This window comes from Ranitomeya imitator, chromosome 1 (assembly GCF_032444005.1).
Source record: "Ranitomeya imitator isolate aRanImi1 chromosome 1, aRanImi1.pri, whole genome shotgun sequence".
NCBI classification, from domain to species: Eukaryota; Metazoa; Chordata; class Amphibia; order Anura; family Dendrobatidae; genus Ranitomeya; species Ranitomeya imitator.
Window position 1 is genome coordinate 527,918,963 of NC_091282.1, and position 22,159 is coordinate 527,941,121.

The 22,159-nt window shown below is 46.7% G+C and overlaps 1 protein-coding gene across 1 annotated transcript in view; it reads left to right on the forward strand.

Moving 5' to 3' along the window:
* The window catches only part of KIAA1958 (KIAA1958 ortholog), a 171,397-nt gene extending 149,703 nt beyond the window's left edge, over positions 1-21,694 (forward strand). The window contains exons 3-4 of the mRNA XM_069767072.1: positions 15,903-16,075; positions 18,200-21,694. Coding sequence (XP_069623173.1) covers positions 15,903-16,075; positions 18,200-19,003 — 977 coding nt within the window. The 3' untranslated portion in view covers positions 19,004-21,694. The remainder of the gene's footprint in view (positions 1-15,902; positions 16,076-18,199) is intronic.
* The last annotated feature ends 465 nt before the right edge of the window (positions 21,695-22,159 follow it).

Below are 22,159 nucleotides of genomic sequence, written 5' to 3' on the forward strand. Positions count from 1 at the left end.
CTTTGTGTATTTTTATGTCTCAGGATAGCGTCCCAGTTAATTGCACCAAGATCCTCTATCATCCATTGGCAATTTGCCCTGCTGAAGTTTAGTGTCCTTGTAACCCCTCTACTACACATCTTATTAAAGGACACATGAAAACTTATTATTTTGTGATCACTATTCCCCAAGCGACCCCCAACCCTTATATTTGATATGCGGTCTGGCCTGTTGGTTAATATTAGGTCTAGCAGTGCCCCCCTTCTTGTTGGGTCCTGAACCAGTTGTGAAAGGTAATTGTCTCTCATAGTTGTCAAAAACCGATTACGTTTGCTGGAACTGCAGATTTCCGTTCCCCAATACATTTCAGGGTAGTTGAAGTCCCCCATAATAATGACTTCCCCTACATCATTCCCCTAGAATGCTACGGACAGGCAAATTGAGGCTTTAACCAAATCAGCGTTTGAAGCGTCCGGCGCCTCTCTGCCCCAATTTCGCCTCCTCTTGGGTGGCGAAAGCTGTATCGACCTGGGCCAAGATCCTTCGCAGGGGCATTGTAGCTTCGGCTCCTTCTGAGGAGCTAGCAGATCTAGCGGACCAGATTGCCCACGCAGGGAAATACCTCTTAAATGCCTCCCTGGATGCGGCTGCTTGCTCCGCAAGGGCAAACAGCAACATCATTGCCATTCACCGAGTCCTTTGGCCGAAAGCGTGGAACACAGACACCGCTTCTAAAAAATCCCTCACTGGTCTGACTTTCCAGGGCTCCAGGCTCTTTGGCACAAAGCTGGACCAGATTATCTAGGACGCCACTGGAGGTAAGAGCATTTCTCTACCTCAATCTAAACCTAGGTGCCCCTTCAATAGAAAGGGTCGCCAATCCTTTCGGTCTTTCACCTCCTCAGGTGGTTCCTCTCAACAAGACCGTTCTTCCGCCCAAGGGGAACAAAGAAAACCTTCCTTCAGGCCTATCCCTCACTGGAGGGCTAAGAGCCGCTCCTCTAAACCTTCCAGATCTCGCGGCCACAGATTTTCTTCAAAATGACGGGTCACCCCCACCTGGAAATCTTTCCAGGGTGGGAGGCAGGCTTCTTCTGTTCACGGAGGCTTGGTTATCGGTGGTCGTCGACGCCTGGGTCAGGGAGATCATTACATCGAGCTACAAAATAGAATTTTCTTCGCCCCCAGGAAGACGTTTCTTCCTCTCTCGTCCACCCAAGCAGTCCTCCCATGTCCCAGGGCTTCTCCAGGCCGTCGCTTCCCTCCTCGCCTCGGGTAATCATCCCAGTTCCTTACCGCGAGCAGTTTTCGGGTTTTTACTCAAATCTGTTCGTAGTTGCGAAAAAAGATGGCTTTCTTCACCCGATTTTGGATCTCAAGTGGTTGAACCGCCAACTTCGGGTTCGACACTTCAAAATGGAGTCACTGCGCTCGGTGATCGCTTCCATGGAACCGGGAGAATATCTGTGCTCTGTGGACATTCAGGATGCGTACCTACATTCCAGTTTGTGTACAGCATCAGAGGTTCCTTCATTTCGTGATCCAGGAGCAACATTACTAGTTCGCAGCTCTCCTGTTCGGCCTTGCTTCCGCTCCCAGGGTCTTCACGAAGGTAATGGCAGCGGTCATGACCATCCTTCGATCAAAGGGGATCCTCATAATCCCCTGTCTCGACGACCTCCAGGTCAAGGGTCCGTCTCACCGGGATTGCAGCCAGAGTCTCCAGATCACTCTGGACACGCAAATCCATCTCAGTTGGATAATCAACAAAGAGAAGTCCATCTTAATTCCGACCCAACGTCTCAAATTCCTGGGCATGGAATTCGACACCATTCAAGCCCAGGTCTTCTTCCCAAAGGAGAAGTTTTATTCTCTTCAGCAGGGCATCAAAGCCCTAAAGCACCCTGCCCCTCTGCCTCTACCGCTTGGTATGAGAGTACTAGGGAAAATGGTCGCTTCCATGGAAGCAGTACCTTATGCTCGGTTCTCACTCTCGCCCTCTCCAGCTGGCCCTCATGTCTGCCTGGGACAGGAGCCCACTTTCCCTAGATCGCCCAGTTCACCTACCTCTCAATGTGAGACAGTCTCTCACTTGGTGGACGCTATCACCTCCATTCTGCGTGGGAGGTCATTTCTCCCCCTCCGCTGGCAGGTCATCACCACCGACGCCAGTCTTCAGGGGAGGGGTGCAGTCTTTCTCCATCTCACAGCGCACGGCCGCTGGAATGTTCAAGAGACCCTTCTCCCGATCAATCTCTTGGCAATCAGGGCAATCCTCCTGGCCCTCCGCTGGCAGTCCCTCCTCACGGGAAAACCAGTCCGCATTCAATCGGACAACGCCACGGCCGTGGCTTACATAAACCACCAAGGAGGTACTCGCAGCAAGCAGGTCATGAGGAAGGTGGCAAAGATCCTACGGTGGGCAGAGAACCATGTTCCCTCCATATCAGTCGTCCACATTCCAGGAGTGGACAATTGGGAAGCCGACTTTCTCAGCCGTCAGGGGCTCGTGTCATGCGAGTGGGCTCTTCACCCCGCCGTCTTCAACCAAATGTGTCAGAGGTGGGGTGTTCCGGATGTCAACCTCATGGCTTCCCGAACAAACCACATGGTTCCCCAGTATGTATCCAGGTCTCGGGACCCGATGGCCGTCGGCTGTGACACTCTTGTGATCTCGTAGGCCCGGTTCCAGATGCCTTATCTGTTTCCGCCTCCTCTGTTGATTCCAAGGGTCATAAAAAAGGTAAAGGCAGAGGGAGTTCCCGTTCTCTTAGTAGCTCCAGATTGGCCTCGGGGGCCTGGTATGCGGAGCTAGTGAACATGCTATCGGACGTCCCCTAGAGGCTCCCAGACTGTCTGGATCTTCTATCGCAAGGGCCCCTCCCCTCTGAAGCCGCGGTCTTAAAGGACGCAGGTTTTTCCCACAGCGTCATACAGACCATGATAAAAGCTAGGGAACCAGCATCTTCACGTATTTATCATTCTATCATAGATGTTGGAAGGCCTTTTTCCGATGGTGCGATGACAACAGTTTGTTCTCTATGGTCTTTTCCCTTCCTTCAGTCCTCGGTTTCCTTCAAACGGGTCTCGATTCGGGCCTTTCTCTGAGTACTCTAAAGGGTCAGGTTTCCGCTCTGTCCATCCTCTTCCAGAGAGACCTGGCTTCCCTTCCCCAGGTAAAGACCTTCTTTCAGGGTGTTGCTCACATAGCGCCTCCTTACCATCCTCCAGTTGAGCCATGGGATCTCAACCTTGTCCTTGGCACCCTCCAGCGCGCGCCTTTTTTACCAATTCAGGACATTTCCTTTTCCCTTCTTTTGTGGAAAGTGGCTTTCCTGGTCGCCATCACCTCGATTAGGAGATTCTCTGAGTTGGCGGCATTGTCCTGCCGTTCTCCCTTCCTGATTCTACACCAGGATAAAGTGGTCCTTTGGCCCGTTCCTTCCTTTCTACCAAAAGTGGGTTTGGCTTTTCACATCAACGAGGACATCGTCCTTCTTTCCTTGTGCCCTTCTCTTGTACATCCCTTGGAGAAATCTCTACACAAACTAGATTTGGTCAGGGTTATTCGAGTCTATCTTTCCAGAATTGCTTCTTTTCGCCTGTCCGATCCTCTGTTTGTCGTCTCTGAAGGTCATCCGAAGGGGCACCCTGCCTCTAAATCCACAATTGCTCATTGGATTCGTTTGGCGGTTCTGGAGGCATACCGTGTCTAAAACAGACAGCCTCCTCCGGGAGTGAGGGCTCACTCTACCTGGGCTGTGGGAGCTTCATGGGCCGTTCGTCACCAAGCTTCGGCTTTGCAGATTTGCAAGGCCGCAACCTGGTCGTCCGTTCACACCTTTGTAAGGTTTTACAAGGTGCATACTTAGGCTTCTGCGGACGCAGGCCTGGGTAGGAAGATACTGCAGGCGGCGGTTTCCCACCAGCCGACCTAAGTCTCATTCTCTCTGAATATTTTCCCCACCCGTGGGACTGCTTTTGGATGTCCCATGGTTACCTGTGTCCCCCAATGAAGCGAGAAAGAGGGATTTTTGTTTTTTACTGTAAAATCTCTTTCTTGGAGCCTTCATTGGGGGACATAGCGCCCTCCCTTTATGTTGTACCGTTTTGGCCAATGTGCTGTTGTTGTGGGTGGGTACATAGGTTGAGTATGTATATACAGTATGTATTGTGAAATTTTTTTCCAAATCCAGCACTCCATACACTGTGTAGTGACCATTCCATTAAAGCAAATGGGAGCAAAACTATAAGGCTGCCGTCACACTAGCAGTATTTGGTCAGTATTTTACATCAGTATTTGTAAGCCAGGAGTGGAACAATTAGGCCGGCGTCACACTGGCTAATTGCATCCGATGCGAGATCATCGGATGCAATATGCTAATGACACTCGGCTTCTGCTCGCGACGTACCGACGGACGTTTTTAAAATTCGGCACAACGTGGGCAGCTGATGCAGTTTTTCAACGCATCCGCTGCCCATTCTAAAGTCCCGGAAAGGAGCTAGAGATCTCCGCCCGGGCATGCGCACTCCAAAGTGCAGGATGCGACTTACGAAAAAACCTTCCCTTGAACGTTTTTTCGTGACAACGGTCCGCCAAAACACGACACATCCTGTGCACGACGGACGCGAAGTTTGGCCATACGTCACGATCAGTCGGCAATACAAGTCTTTGGGAAAAAACGCATCCTGCGGGCACATGCAGGATGCGTTTTTTTCCTAAAACGACGCATTGTGACGGATCTAAAAAGACAGAACTGTGAAAGTAGCCTTAGTGTTTGGAGATTAAGTTTTCATCGCAGCAGTTGAATGATTTACAGCTACTAGACAGGTTGGGTACATGTGGGGATTCCCTAGCAACCAGGCAACGCCCACATGTACTCAGGCTGGAAAGTAGCTGTAGATCATTTAGCTGAGGCGATGAAAACTTAATCTCTGAGCACTGACAAATACTCAGAGACCACCCGAGCGTGCTATGGAAAACCCGAGCAATGAGTACACTCGCTCATCACTACTCGGCACACAAAAAATAAGCCCTCACCCAGCCCCAGATAGGGTTGAGCGAAACGGATCGGACAAATTCAAAAATCGCCGACTTTCGGCAAAGTCAGGTTTCATGAAACCCGACTCGATCCTAGTGTGGGATCGGTAATGAGGTCGCCGATCTTCGCGCCAAAGTCGCGTTTCGTATGACACTTTCAGCCAATGAAGGAGGACGCAGAGTGATGACTGTTGTGAATTCTGTGGCTGAATTCACTTCTGTGGTCACAAGTGGTATTGCAGTCTCTGGGCTTCCTCCCTCAGGTGTTTTGGTGAGCTCGTTGGCTGCCTTGCTATTTAGCTCCACCTGAGTCTGTCTTCCTTGCTCCTTGTCAATGTTCCAGTGTTGGATCTGAGCTACTGCATCTTTCCTTGGGCCTGCTGCTCTGCTAGATAAGTGCTTCTAGTTTGTTTTCTGTTTTTTCTGTCCAGCTTGCTATTAACTTTTGCTGGAAGCTCTGAGAAGCAAAGGGGTGCACCGCCGTGCTGTTAGTTCGGCACGGTGGGTCTTTTTGCCCCTTTGCGTGGTTTTCGTTTTAGGGTTTTTTGTAGACTGCATAGTTCTCTTTGCTATCCTCGCTCTGTCTAGAATATCGGGCCTCACTTTGCTGAATCTATTTCATTCCTACGTTTGTCTTTTCATCTTGCTAACAGTCATTATATGTGGGGGGCTGCCTATTCCTTTGGGGTATTTCTCTGAGGTAAGTCAGGCTTGTATTTCTATCTTCAGGCTAGTCAGCTCCTCAGGCAGTGCCGAGTTGCATAGGTAGTGATAGGCGCAATCCACTGCTGCTTATAGTTGTGTGAGGATAGATCAGGTACTGCAGTCTACAGAGATTCCACGTCTCAGAGCTCGTCCTATTGTTTTTGGTTATTGCCAGATCTCTGTATGTGCGCTGATTACTGCACGCTGTGTTGCCTGATTGCCAGCCATAACAGATGACATAGGTCTTAGAGAAGGGCACGACAGTGATTGGCTTGCTTTCTGTGGCGTCACAGGGGCTATAAAGGGGCGTGCACGCCGACCGCCATCTTACTTCTGCCAATCGTAGCATAGGGAGAGGTTGCCGCAGCTGCATCAGAAGAAGGGATATAGTTAGGGAGGGAAGATTAAGCCCTGAAACTCCTTGTGCTGTAGCGATTTCCACTGTCCAACACCACCATTTGTTTGCAGGGACAGTGGAGACTATATTTTTGTGCATCAGCTCTGTAGCTTATTAGGCTGCCTTATAAGGCTCCCTGTTAGCTGCATTGCTGGTTGCACGCCGCTGTGCAAACCAACTGCTTTTTTAAAAGCAAAAATCCTGTTGCTCCTTTCTGTACAGTTAACTTGTTTATTTGTCCACACTTTTGTGTGCAGCAGTCCTTTTTATTGCTGCCATACTTTTCCTGAGATCATTGTAGGGAGATTGAAATTGTACTACAGTCCTTGTATTTTTTCATATATCTTCCAGCCACTTTCTGCCACTTAGATTGCATTGTTTTATACATTGGGCCTGAGTTTTGGGTCAGTCTCCCCCCAAAAAAGGGGAGTTTCAAATTCCCACAAAGTGGATCTACTGCAGTCCTGTTAGTTTGGTGTATGTCAGCCAGCCATTTTCTGCCACTTAGATTGCGTTGTTAAATACACTGGGCCTGAGTTTTGGGTCAGTCTCCCCCAAAAAAAGGGAGTTTCAAATTCTCACAAAGTGGATCTACTGCAGTCCTGTTAGTTTGGTGTATGTCAGCCAGCCACTTTCTGCCACTTAGATTGCGTTGTTATATACACTGGGCCTGAGTTTTGGGTCAGACTCCCCCAAAAAAGGGAGATTCAAATTCTCAACAAGTTTATATACACCTTCTACCTTGTTTTACAGTACCATATAACGGTTGTTATTTTGGTTAGATTTTCCAAAAAATGAGGAAGTCTTGTGGAAGAGGCCATGGGCGGTGGTTGCCAGCTGGTACTGATGGTGGTGGTGGTGGTGGTGCATCTGGTGGTAGTGGCAAAAGCACAATAGCACCTAAGGCTGGAGGTGATGAGCCAGCATCATCGTCTGGCTACACAAGGCCTCGAAGGCTCCCTTTTCTGGGAGTAGGAAAATGGCTTTTAAAGCCGGAGCAGCAGGAAAAAGTTTTAGCTTTCATTGCTAACTCAGCCTCTAGCTCTTTCGCCTCCTCTTAAGAAAATTCCAAATATAAAAGCAGCGAGTCGTCAGTGGATGCTCCCGGTCAGGAACAAAACGTTTCCTTGTGTCCTTCACCCAAACCAAAAGTGAAGGATGCGTCAGGCGACACTACAGGTTACTGCATGTAGCTCTTTACACATACCGTGCCTGGGTTAGAACGGGAAATTGTTAACTGCCCATTACAAGATGAATCGGACATAGAGTGCACTGATGCACAGCCACAGCTAAATTATAATGCTGTTCCATTGACTCAGATCACTACATTGCCCTCGCAGTGTACTGAGCCAGAATCTGATCCTGATGAGACTATTGTGCCCTGTCCCGAACGCTATAGCACCTTACACGGTGACACAGGGGAAGGTGCACATGACATTGAAGAGGAGGTGATAGATGATCCAGTTGTTGACCCAGATTGGCAGCCATTGGGGGAAGAGGGTGCCGCTGCCAGTAGCTCAGAAGCGGAGGAGGATGATCCGCAGCAGCCATCTACATCGCAACAGCTGTCATCTGGCAGGCCCATATCAGGCCAAAAACGTTTGTAAAAAAAAAAACAGTTTTAGGACAGCGTGGCCATCCGGTGAAAGTAGCACAGCGTGCAATGCCTGAAAAGGTATTCCATAGTAGGAAGAGTACAGTGTGGGAATTTTTTAACCAAGATTCGAATGATCAGTCAAAAGTTATCTGTAAGAAATGCTCAAAGACCTTTAGCAGAGGGAAGAATCTTCAGAATTTAAATACAACGTGCATGCTTAGACATTTAACCAGCATGCACTTGCAAGCCTGGACTAACTACCAAATGTCCCGTACCATTGGTGCACCTGCTCAGAATGAAGGTAGTCAGCAACGCTACATTGCTTCCCTCACTGTAAGCCCACCGGTTAGGACACCACCGGCAGCAAATGTGGAGGTATCGTCGCAAGGCCAAAGCAGTCAGGGAATCACAAGGTTATTGGTGGGAAACACTGTATGTAGGCCAACATCGAGAATACCATCACCAACCCTCTCTCAATCCGCCATGTCCACCACCACCACCGCTTGTTCCACCATATGCACCTCTCCAGTCCAGCTCACCCTACAAGAGACTCTCGTTAGGAAAATAAAGTATTCATCCTCTCATCCGCGTACGCAGGGTTTGAACCCCCACATTGCTAGACTAATCTCGTTAGAGATGATGCCCTACCGGTTGGTTGAAAGCAAAGCTTTCAAAGCCCTGATGGCCTACGCAGTACCATGCTATGACCTACCCAGTCGACACTTCTTGGCGAGAAAAGCCATCCCAGCCCTCCACCAGTATGTCAAAGACCGCATTGTCCATGCACTGAGGCAATCAGTCAGTAGAAAGGTGCACCTCACAACAGATGCATGGACCAGTAGGCATGGTCAGGGACGTTACGTGTCCATCACAGCACACTGGGTTAATGTGGTGGATGCAGGGTCCACAGAGGACAGCCATAGTGGGACAGTTCTGCCTAGCCCACAGTCTAGGAAACAGTTGGCTGTAGGCGTTCGCCACCCCTCCTCCTCCTCCTCCTCCAGAAGCGAAAGCTCGTCCACAGAGCACAGTCGCACGACCACTTCATCCGCAGCTGCCAGTGTTGCACACGAGGTGTCCCATTATCGAACAACTAGTGGTAAGCGTCAGCAGGCTGTGTTAGAAAGGAAGTGTTTGGGCGACAACAGACACACCGCGGAAGTACTGGCCGAGTACTTGCAGCAACAAACTCAGTCATGGCTGGGCAGTGTACATCTTGAGGCAGGCAAGGTAGTCAGTGATAACGGAAGGAATTTTATGCCTGCCATAGCCCTTTCAGAACTTAAACACATACCTTGCCTGGCTCACACCTTGAACCTGGTGGTGCAGTGCTTCCTCAAAAGTTATCCGGAGTTACCAGCCCTGCTCCTGAAGGTGCGGAGACTTTGCTCGCACATCCGCCTGTCGCCCGTACACTCAAGCCGTATGCTGAACCATCAGCGATCGCTGAATTTTCCCCAGCACCGCCTAATAATCGATGTTGCAACAAGGTGGAACTCCACACTGCACATGGTTCAGAGGCTGTGCGAACAGAGGCGTGCTGTGATTAATTTGTGGGAGGATACACATACACGGGCAGGCAGTTGGATGGCAGACATGGAGTTGTCCGGTGTGCAGTGGTTGAAGCTCCAAGACCTCTGTCAAGTCCTTCAGTGTTTTGAGGAATGCACACAGCTGGTAAGTGCAGACGACGCCATCATAAGCATAAGCATCCCATTAATGCGTCTGCTGATGCAAAGTTTGACGCACATTAAGGAGTTGGCGTCTGCAGCCGAGGAGGAGGGAAGCCTTGATGACAGCCATTGTCTGCTCAGGGAACTCTGGACGAGGTGGTGGACGAAGAGGAGGAGGAGGATGATGGGGATGAATATTTATGGGAGGAGATGGGGATGAATATTTATGGGAGGAGGATGCTTCACAGGGAGCAATAGAAACTGGTGGCATTGTCAGGTACAGGGTTTTTGCGGGACACAAGTGATGTTGATTTGCATGAAAGTGCTCCTCAACCCAGCACCAGCAGTGAATTGACACCTGGAACATTGGTTTACATGGCTGAGTATGCCTTGCGTATCCTAAAAAGGGACCCCCACATTATCAAAATGATGACCGATGACGATTACTGGTTGGACTGCCTCCTGGATCCACGATATAAAGGAAAATTACAAAATATCATGCCACTTGAGAACCTTGAGCAAATATTGGCTACCAAACAAGCAACTCCTGTAGACCGTTTGGGTCAGGCATTCCCAGCACACAGCGGCAGTGATGGTTCTCACACGAGCCGTAGGGGGCAACATGGCAGAGGTGTTTGAGGTGCACCAATCCAATGAGGCATTGGACAGAGGGGTTTTATGACCAGGTCATTCCCCTTTGATTACTGGGCATCTAAAATAGACACCTGGCCTGAATTGGCAGAATATGCATTACAGGAGCTTGCTTGCCCTGCTTCTAGTGTGCTATCAGAAAGAGTCTTCAGTGCTGCTGGTTCAATACTGACCGAAAAAAGGACACGTCTGGCTACCCAGAATGTTGATGATCTAGCCTTCATTAAAAAGAACCAATCATGGATTTCAAATTATTTTGTCCCACCTTCTCCTGCTGACACGTAGCTTGCCTGAAAAATGTCTTACTTTTGGCCTCCTCTTACTGACTTCTCCAATTCCGCCATTTGCAGCTGCTGAATGTCCACCATAGGCCATTTTTATACCTCCCTAAATGGGCTGACTCCCCCCACAGGGCCGTGGTCACCACCTGGCGCAAGCACCCGTGCGAGTGCCGTTTGCCTGGGCAGGTGGGTGCGCCCACTCTTGGGCGACAGCACTGGCACAGGATCCCTCATAGTACAATGAAGTGTCTGACGGTGGTGGTGCACAACCAACGTCAGACACACCGTTGTAATATGAGGGGCCCTGTGCCACTACCGCTGCCCACGAGTGAGTGTTCCCCCCGAGCTCGAACAGTGCTCGACCACTTGCAATACTTACCTCTCCCTGCTCCACCACTGTGTAGTCTGTGCTGTTAAATTCTTCAATGGCACTGCCAATACAAATTTGTTGAAATAATAGTTAAAATATGCAGGGGCCCTGGCCTCCATTTAGACCAGTTAATACTTTGCGCCTACTACCACTGTCTGCTACTCAGCAGAGGAGCCCACCCCTGTACCTAGCTATGCCGCCTGTTTAGTCCTGTTACCAATTTAGAACTGCTTTTAGCCTACTTTTGTATTTTGGGCTTACTACCTGTGTCTGCGCCACTCATTACAATTGTCCTCCACTTAACAAAGTTATGCCGCCTGTTTAGTCCTGTTACCAATTTTGAACTGCATTTAGCCTACTTTTGTATTTTGGGCCTACTACCTGTGTCTGCGCCACTCATTACAATTGTCCTCCACAGAACAAAGCTATGCCGCCTGTTTAGTCCTGTTACCAATTTTGAACTGCATTTAGCTAACTTTTGTATTTTGGGCCTACTAACTGTGTCTGCGCCACTCATTACAATTGTCCTCCACTGAACAAAGCAATGCCGCCTGTTTAGTCCTGTTACCAATTTTGAACTGCTTTTAGCCCACTTTTTTATTTTGGGCCTATATCTGTGTTTCCTCCTCATCCTGCCCATTGCCCAGCCACTGCTAGATGAGTCTGCTGGTTCATTGACCCAGACCACTACATTCCCCTTGCACTCTACACAGCCAGAATCTGACCCTGCTGAAAGTCAGATTCCCCTTCCCGCATACTATACCACCTTACACAGGGAAAAAGAGGAAGGTGCAGATGAAAGTGCAGGTTCCTTCATCAGGTGGGGGGGGGGCATACTCGTTGGTGACGTCACTGGCACAGGGCCCTTCTGTTGTGAATTCTGTGGCAGAGCTCCCTCCTGTGGTCACAAGTGGTACTTCGGCTGATTCTCTCTGGGAGCTTCCGTTTGTGGAGGAAAGTCGTACTGCGGCTTCTGAGTTTCCTCCCTCAGGTGATCTGGTGAGGTCGTTAGGTGCTTCTCTACTTAACTCCACCTAATGCTTTGATCCTGGCTTCCTGTCAATGTTCCAGTGTTGGACTTGTTTTTCCCTGGATCATTCCTGTGGCCTGCTGCTCTGCATAGCTAAGTGCTTCTTTGCTATTTGTTTGCTATTTTTTCTGTCCAGCTTGTCTAATTGTTTTGTTGGAAGCTCTGGGACGCAAAGGGTGTACCTCCGTGCCGTTAGTTCGGTACGGAGGGTCTTTTTGCCCCCTTTGCGTGGTTTTCTTTAGGGTTTTGTGTAGACCGCAAAGTTATCTTTCCTATCCTCGCTCTGTTAAGAAAGTCGGGCCTCACTTTGCTGAATCTATTTCATCCCTACGTTTGTCTTTTCATCTTACTCACAGTCATTATATGTGGGGGGCTGCCTTTTCCTTTGGGGTATTTCTCTGAGGCAAGGTAGGCTTATTTTTCTATCTTCAGGCTAGTTAGTTTCTCAGGCTGTGCCGAGTTGCATAGGCAGAGTTAGGCGCAATCCACGGCTGCCTCTAGTGTTGTTTGGAGAGGATTAGGGATTGCGGTCTGCAGAGTTCCCACGTCTCAGAGCTCGTTCTATTATTTTGGGTTATTGTCAGATCACTGTATGTGCTCTGACCGCTATGTCCATTGTGATACTGAATTGCCTATCACAACACCCTTCATAGTACGCAAAAGTGTCTCTGGCAGTGGGAGGCGCCACCCGCCGTCAAACACACCGCCGTACTATGAGGGGCCCTGTGCCAAGTGCCAACGAGTGGGCCCCCCCTGCTTGCTCAGGATCACAGCACTTGCAAAGATGAAATACATACCTCTCCCTGCTCCACCGCCGTGACGTATTCCGCGTTTTCTGGGCCCACGAAAATCTTGAGCCAGCCCTACCCACCCACAACTTTAGCCAAATGACCACCTGTTTTCAATGCCTAACTATTATTATAAAGTAAATTAAGATTGACAAGCTTAAGAAATAAGAATTGATGTTTTTGGCATTAAAATGGGCACTGTAGGTGTTTTCCTGTTCTCCACTCACTGCCGACTTTGATTCCCCATTGACTTGCAGTGGGTTTCGTGTTTCGGTCGGCTGATTTCACCCGACCCGACTTTTGACAAAGTCGGGTTTCGCGAAACCCGACTCGATCCTAAAAGAGTAAAAGTCGCTCAACTCTAGCCCCAGATCATAAAAAATGGAGACGCTACGGGTCTCGGATAATGACGCAAATTTTTTTAATCTTTTTTTACAAACTTTGTTTTTTATTTAAATGGTGAAAAAAATTCAGTCTATACAGGTTGGGTGTCTATGAACTCATAATGACCTGGAGAATCATAATGGTAGGTCAGTTTTTGCATTTGGTGAACATTGTAAAAAAAAATCCATAAAAAAGTTGTGGAGTTGCACTTTTGTTTTGCAATTTTACCGCACTTGGAATTTTTTTTCTTTTTCCAGTGCACAATATGGTAAAACCAATGGTGTTGTTCAAAAGTACAACTTGTCCTGCAAAAAACAAGCTCTCACATGGCCATATTGACAGAGAAATGAAAAAGTTATGGCTCTGGGAAGAAATGGAGCGAAAAATAGAAATGCAAAAACGAAAAAGTACTGTGGTGTGAAGGGGTTAAAGTGATGGCATATCCTGAGAAAGAAGAGTCTGCAGGGTTTTGTTTAGTGCTGTGTCTTCGGCCAGTCTCACACGTCCAGATAATTCCGGTACCGGAAAAATCGGTACCGGAATTATCCGTGTCCGTGTGCTTACGTTGAACATCAGTGTGGCACACGTGCGGCAGCCGTGTGCCGACTGAGGACCACACGGACCGTGCAGGAGACAGCGCTAGAGTTAAGCGCTGTCCCCTGCGTGCGGTGCTGAAGCCGGTATTCATCCCTTCTTCCCAGCAGCGTTCACTGGAAAGAAGGAATGAATAATCTTTTTTTTTAATTTATTTTTGTTTTTAAAATAAAGTTGCCGGTAATCTGCCCTCTCCCACCCCCTGTGAGCCCCCCCCCCCCCCACCCCCCCCCCCCCCCCCCCCCCCCCCGCTGGCATTAAAATACTTACCCAGCTCTCTCGGCGCTTACATCTTTTCAGTGTCGCTGCTTGTCCTGTATGAGCGCTCACGTGGTATTTGGTCAGTATTTTTCCTCAGTATCTGCAAATCAAACTAGGAGACGAACAAATAGAGGAAAAGTCTAATAGAAACACATCACCACTTCTGTATTTATCACCCACTCCTGGTTTTGGCTTACAGATACTGAGGAGAAATACTGACCAAATACTGAATGTGTGCACGGGGCCTAAGGGTATGTTCACACGTTCAGGATTTCCATCCTTTTTTTTTCAGGACAGTTTTTTTAAAAAACTGCAGCTCTTGGCAGAAAACGCAGGTCCTTTTTTTGGTCCTTTTTTTGTCTTTTTTTGATGCGTTTTTTGATGCGTTTTTTGATGCGTTTTTTTATCCTTTTTTTATGCAGTTTTCTATGCAGAGACTGTGTGTTTCCTAGGAAGTTTTTAGGGCTAAAATGGCTGAAAATACCCTAACCCTACCCCTAACCCTACCCCTAACCCTACCCCTAACCCTACCCCTACCCCTATTCTAACCTTAGTGAAAAAAAAAAAAAAAATTCTTAATTTTTTTTATTGTCCCTACCAATGGGGGTGACAAAGTGGGGGGGGTGTCATTTACTATTTTTTTATTTTGATCACTGAGATAGGTTATATCTCAGTGATCAAAATGCACTTTGGAGCGAATCTGCCGGCCGGCAGATTCGGCGGGCGCACTGCGCATGCGCCCGCCATTTTGCAAGATGGCGGCGCCCAGGGAGAAGACGGCCGGACGGACACCGGGACGCCGGGTAAGTATAAGGGGGGGAGATTAGGGCACGGGGGGGGGGGCATCGGAGCACTGGGGGGGGGGGCATCGGAGCACGGGGGGGGGGGCATCGGAGCACGGGGGGGCGGGATCGGAGCACGGGGGGGCAGCCACACTCCGCCCACGCACTTCCGCCCGCTCCCCCGCACTTCCTGCTGCAGCGGTTCTGCACATCAAATCGCAGTAAAACCCGCAGATATATTTTTGATCTGCGGGTTTTACTGCGATTTTGACCTCACAATGGAGGTCTATGGGTGCAGAACCGCTGCGGTTCAGGAAAAAGAAGTGACATGCTCCTTCTTTTTTGCCGCAGCTATTCTGCGCGGCTTTTTAAACGAAATTACGGACCATGTGCACAGCAGTGACTGTTTTCCATAGGGTTACATTGTTATGTACCCTGCATGGAAAACTGCTGCGGAACCGCAGCGGCAATACCGCTGCGGTTCCGCAGTAAAAAACGCACTGTGTGAACATGGCCTAAGAGTTGATTCACATATTGTTATGTTTGATCCGTATTTGTAGGCCAAAATCAGGAGTGTCTCCAAAACACAGAATAGTTGTCAATCTTTCAATTACAGTTTTTCTCTGAGTTCCACTCCTGGTTTTGGCCTACAAACAGTGATGCAAAATACTGACCAAATACTGATGTGTGAATGAGCCCTGAGACAGCATTTCCATCTGCAAAATGGATGACACATCCACCTTGAGAACAGGGCTCTATCTTGCACCAATGTGAATTGAGAGGTCACTGCATGTACAGCTATCTACAATCTTTCTATGGGAGGTCAGAAAATAGCTTTCTCTCCATTTCCAAGATATGAATCCCTTTCTGAGATTGCTGCAAGTCCCAGAGATGTGATCCACGTACAACATATACCAGACATTTTATGGTATAGCCTGTGGTTTATCTATAAATGTCTGACATCGGAATAACCCTTTATGTAAAGTTTTTTCCATAGACTGACAGAAGCATGAATGTTGCCATATAGTGCACCTATTCTAAGGCCAAGGTCATGCTATCAGTATTTGGTCAGTATTTTACATCAGTATTTGTAAGCCAAAACCAGGAGTGGGTCAAAAATACAGACTTGGTGACGTGTTTCTATTATAGCTTTCCCCTCTGTTTGTTCCACTCCTGGTTTTGGCTTACAAATACTGAGGTAAAATACTGACCACATACTGCTAGTGTGACGGCAGCCTAATAGGTACTACTCACTTTGTAGATCTCAGTGGTGATATTTTACCAATTATGTTCTCATGCTGATAAAACATGTATTTATTAACACTTGCTCTACCTGTATGATACAGTGGTGCTTGTCTATCTTTTTCAGCATACTCGACCAAACTCAACAGGTTCCCCATCTTTCATTTCCATGATGACCTGAAAGATCTCTGTATCAGTGCTGTCAGCTCAAACACAACCAAAGCTACTCTGTATGCTTTAAATGTCTGGAGATACTGGTGTATGACACGGGGGCTGAAAGACTGCATGGACTTTACCAAGGTGAGTCTATCCATCGACAGTTTGCACCACCAACAAAACTTGATTTTGAAAAAGCTTAGCAAGGCGATTTACCAACTGAACACATAAAAGATGGCTGAACCTGGGGCAAGGGTTTGCTGGCTCATAGCCAAATTATTAAAGGGAAGGTAGTGTCAAGAAAGATTAGGGTTATATTGCTACACTTGAAGAAAAATTTGCAGTATTTACTATGTTTTATTAGGCTGGAGTAACACTAGACCGTAATACTGGTCCGAGTGCTATGCGATAGAAAATCGCATTGCACTCGGACCAGTATTCTGCTATGGGGCAGCTCACATCCCCAATTTTTTCCTCGGCCATTTTCAGTGTGCGAGTGAAATCGCAGCATGCTGAGATTGTCACCGACACTCGGCCGAGACTTGTCTCACTCGCACCCATATAAGCCTATGGGTGCGAGTGAGACAGCACACACCACTCGGATATCATCCAAGTGATGTGCGCTATAAGCGGACCCCAGCAATGGAGGAGATGGAGAAATTCGTTTCTCCGCCTCCTCCGCAGCTGTGCTCCGATCTTCCCTGTGCGAGAGGCTCGGAGCACAGACACATGACACTCGGCTGCTGCGAGCAGGAGCTGAGTGTCCTTAGCATATCGCATCCGATGATCTCGCATCGGATGCAATACGCAAGTGCGACCCTGGCCTTAGAATGTACAAATATGTTTCAGAATTCAAATGTATTGTTTGATTGTAATCTACTAAACAAATTTGTACCTTTTTACTCTCAACAAATTTGTTTTGTGCTGTCAATTCTTGCCAGATAGTTTTTATCTTTCTATGCCCTTGATTGATTCATTGCCTTTTGTCCAACCTGATTGTCCATAAATCCACATCCAATTAGGTTGCCTGCCTTGATATTATGTTTCAGTCTTAAAGAGAATCTTTCAGCAGGTTTGTGCTATATAATCTGAATACAGCAGGAGATAGGGGCTGAAACAAAGATTTCATCAGTGTTAATTTTTTTGGCTGTGTGTTGTTTTCTTACAATGAAGATTTTATCACGAGGAAATTATCACTGATCAGACTGCAGCTCACAGGACTGCTAGACTGACCACGCCCCACTTGTGATAAGCAAATGACTCTCAATAGGCAATGTACATAGAAAACTGTGATGTAGGTGGGGTTAGTTTTCTGAGCTCTGCTTCATGCTACATCTAAAAACTTTGTGTCACAACTGCTGCACTCAGTAAACTAAAGGTACCGTCACACTAAGCGACGCTACAGCGATACCGACAACGATCCGGATCGCTGCAGCGTCGCTGTTTGGTCGCTGGAGAGCTGTCACACAGACAGCTCTCCAGCGACCAACGATCCCGAGGCCCCGGTAACCAGGGTAAACATCGGGTAACTAAGCGCAGGGCCGCGCTTAGTAACCCGATGTTTACCCTTGTACCATCCTAAAAGTAAAAAAACAAACGCTACATACTTACCTAACGCTGTCTGTCCTCGGCGCTCTGCTTCTCTGGTCTGGCTGTGAGCGCCGGGCAGCCGGAAAGCAGAGCGGTGACGTCACCGCTCTGCTTTCCGGCCGCTGTGCTCACAGCCAGACCAGAGAAGCAGAGCGCCGGGGACAGACAGTGGTAGGTAAGTATGTAGCGGTTGTTTTTTTACTTTTAGGATGGTAACCAGGGTAAACATCGGGTTACTAAGCGCGGCCCTGCGCTTAGTTACCCGATGTTTACCCTGGTTACCAGCGAAGACATCGCTGAATCGGTGTCACACACGCCGATTCAGCGATGTCTGCGGGGAGTCCAGCGACGAAATAAAGTTCTGGACTTTCTTCCCCGACCAGCGACAGCACAGCAGGGGCCTGATCGCTGCTGCCTGTCACACTGGACGATATCGCTAGCGAGGACGCTGCAACGTCACAGATCGCTAGCGATATCGTCTAGTGTGACGGTACCTTAAGTGACACATCGTTGGAATCAGCCTCACTTGCCCTATATTATACTACTTTCAGATTATATAGCAATAACATGCTGACAGATTCCCTTTAATATGATAGTAGCCAGCAACGTTATTTTTTTTATTATTAAACATTCTTCATCTTTGATACCTACAGCATTTGTTCTTCCTTTGTCTTTAAGGTCCCTGCAGTAAGGCTAAATGAGCTTTTGGAAGATTTTTACGTGACTGTGAAAAAAACAGATGGATCAGATTTTTTAGCTACATCTCTCCATGCAATACGCAGAGGCCTAGACCGCATTCTTAAAAACGCCGGAGCTGGCTTCTCGATTACCGGCAGTGTCTTCAATTCATCTTCACAGAAACTCAAAGAAAAACTGAGACTGCTCAACAAAGCTGGAATGTCAGGCTCCCGGTCACGTAATATTGTCTACTTCACTCTCGCAGATGAAGAGGAGATGTGGAGAATCGGCTGTCTAGGTGATGACGGACCTGTGCCACTGTTGTCTTCAGTGGTAAAATACAATAGCCAATTTCTAAATATGAGGACCTTACAGGAACATGCCGATCTAATGTATGGAGATATAGAATTGTTGAAGGATGGAAATAATCAGTCTTTCTTTGCTAGAACAGACAGTGTTAAGAGAGACAAACAAGCAAACCCTAATAAGATGTGCTACGGCCAGATTTACCACGAACATTCAAAAGGAAACAGAAGGTGTCCCTATTGTCTTCTGTATAAGTACATGTACACGCATCGCCCACCATCTCAGATAGAAGCAACCTCACCATTTTATCTGACTGCAAGGAAAGAGGTCAGTGGAATGGAAAAAGTCTGGTACGAGGAACAGAGAATGGGTCTTCGATCGCTACGTGGTGTTGTCCCTAAATTGGCAAAACGTGTGAAGTTAGAGCAATGTGACAATTACACTTTCGTTTCCTTCACACAGACATTTAGAAAGTTTGGTCCCGTGAACAACTATTAGCATTTTCATAAAACACTAAATTAATGACTTGCACAATTCTGACCAGCAGGAATTCCTAAAGAGTCTCACATTGCTGCCATTGACATGGAGCCTGACTACACTTTATCATGCAAGTTGTTGATTTTGCAGTTTTTTTGTATTCTGTGTGCCTTTTAGCAACTACAAAAAAAAGCATAATGTAAGGAAATGGAAGATTTATCACAATAGCACAACTTTTCAAAGTTATTTCTGATCTAGAATTAATATTTGTTGTGTAATATTTGGCGGATAATTGACAGACGTTACTTAGTCCACAACTAATAAAATGGTTAAAGGTGGATAAAAGCAGGAAATTGGATATACGTTCTTATTTTATACCATTTCCTGCCTTTGTCCAATTTTTCATTATGTCAGAAAGCCCTTTTACTGTTGAGGATGTACTGAAGTAGAACTTACTATCTAGGTCAGGGGTCCCCAACCTTTCTTACCTTGAGAGCCACATTCCGCTTTGAAAGTTGGTCGAGAGCAACAATGCAGATGAAGTCATAGAAAAACGTAGAGAAGGCACAAATAGACATGCAGATTTTCACTTTCCCTCTATCCTTATGTATTCTACATTATTGCTATGTAAATTGCTTAGTCAAAGAGGACTTGAACTCTAGTGCCACCTATTGGAAGTAGCAATCTTAAAAGTCAATACCCTTTAACAGTCCCATAAGATGCTTCATATATTATTGTCCCCATATACTGCTCCATATGTAATTGTCCCCATATACTGCTCCATATGTAATTGGCCACATATACTGCTCCATATTGAATTGGCCCCATAAGATGCTCCATATAGACTTGGCCCCATAAGAAGTTCCATATAGAATTGGCCCCATTAAGAAGCTCCTTATAGAATTGGCCCCATTAAGATGCTCCCTATAGAATTGGCCCCATTAAGACGCTCCATATAGAATTGGCCCCATTAAGACGCTCCATATAGAATTGGCCCCATTAAGACGCTCCATATAGAATTGGCACCATTAAGAAGCTCCATATAGAATTGGCCCCATTAAGATGCTCCATATAGAATTGGCCCCATTAGGAAGCTCCATATAGAATTGGCCCTATTAGGAAGCCCCATATAGAATTGGCCCCATGAGATGCTCCATATTAAATTGGCCCCATTAAGAAGCTCCATATAGAATTGGCCCCATAAGAAGCTCCATATAGAATTGGCCCCATAAGATGCTCCATATTAAATTGGCCCCATAAGATGCTCCATATAGAATTAGCCCGATATAATGCTCCATATATGGGCCCCTTCTGATGGTCCCCATATATTGCTCCAAATATTAAAAAAAATGAAATACCTCTCGTTGCTTGTCGCTGCTTTGCTCTGGACTGCTCAGTGACTTCCTGCTCTCTGTGCTGTGACTGCTCAGGCAGAGGGCGCACACTGGTGACGTCATCGCGCCCTCTGACCTGAACGTCACAGGATGGAAGACGCTGCAGCGCTGGAATTGGGAGAGGTAAGTATTCAAGTGCCAAGGCCCGGAGTAAGCGGAGGCCGGCACCATAGCATGCCAGTATCCCCGGTGGCGAGTGGCCCCGGCACTTGCCCGGGTGCTGACGCTGGCCCTGGGTGGGTATTACAGGCAGTGGGGCGGCTCCCTGGGGACTTTTTTTCTGTGACCGTTGGCGAGCCACATGTGGCTCGCGAGCTACAGGTTGGGGACCCCTGATCTAGGTGTAGACTAAAACCATAGAGCTGTCATTAAATCATACATTCTATAATCAAATGATTACACTTATCCTTTGTATGCAAGGCTGACAGGTGAACTGCAAAGAGAGGGAAATAGCAGCAAATCAGCAAATGTAGTGGCTTATTTAAAAGCTATAATATTGCAAATTTTTGTGTGTAAACTTTCTTCGGGTATCCAAACAATAGTGTTTCAAATTCAATATTACTTAGCTGATGAATACATTCATATTATTTTACACATTTTAAAAGGTCATATGAATGTATTCATCAGCTAAGTAATATTGAATTTGAAACATTATTGTTTGGATACCCGAAGAAACTAGAGGTGTAACACTGGTAAGGAAGTATAAATGGGAAAGATTTGTTGTATGACTATCCAATATATCGAAAAATGTCTGCAGCAATCTGCCACGTGTGCATAACTCATACTCTTGTCCTGTCTATGGTTGTTGAACACATAAAAGTAGTATATCTGTTCTTTAGAATCACATTTGCAGGAATTAGGTTTGTACTTGAATATTAAATGTCATATTACTATAAATGTAGAAGCACAAAATATCCCTTGTAGAACAAGAAAAATCAGGCTGCGTAGTATACATTAGATACATGGCATAGCGGCATTTACCTCTAACTATGACATTTTCCTCCTTTTTTCAGAAAACTGATTTTTTTTTTGTGATTCACTGTGATATATTGAAATAAAGATATGAACGTCTTCTATTTGTAGACATTATAGCTTTACTGGAAATTCTGAGGGAATATAAATGAGAATGAAAGGTTGAAAAGAAGTGCCTCAGTTTTGTGTAAATACCCTGATAAATTATTATGTGAACTGTTATTTGTCTGTTGTCTGGAGGAGAATCTGTTTTCCATGCATTGTACACTGGATCTGCACGCACTGCTGAAGGTTACAAAAAAAAAAATACAATGTTCGAGATAATAAAATTTGTGCTGTCTCTGTGCTCTGGACTTAATCATTCTAAGTTCATATGACTAGACAGGTAATGACGGCATTTTTGTTAGATCTATAGAGCTAAAATACATCTTAACCAGTAAATGCAAATGCACTCATGAAAATGTGAACTGTTTTCATCCCCAAGTTTAATTAATTTAATTGCCCTGGTGCAGTGGCAAGTGTGGTAATAGGGTTGGGGTTGTTGTCACCTTTGTATTGTCAGCTGACATCAACCCCAGAGGTTAGTAATGGAGAGGCGTCTGTAAGACACCCCCATTACTAACACCATAGTCCTATTGTAAAAAAAAAAAAAGACACCGCACAAATAAAGGCATTTAATTGAAAAAAACACATCCCACCCTCATTTTCACATTTATTGCTGTAAAAATATAAAATGTTTTTCACCTGTCCAAAGATAATCCATTTGTCCAACACCGTAATCCATCTCTGTTTCATCTGGATGCATTGCTGA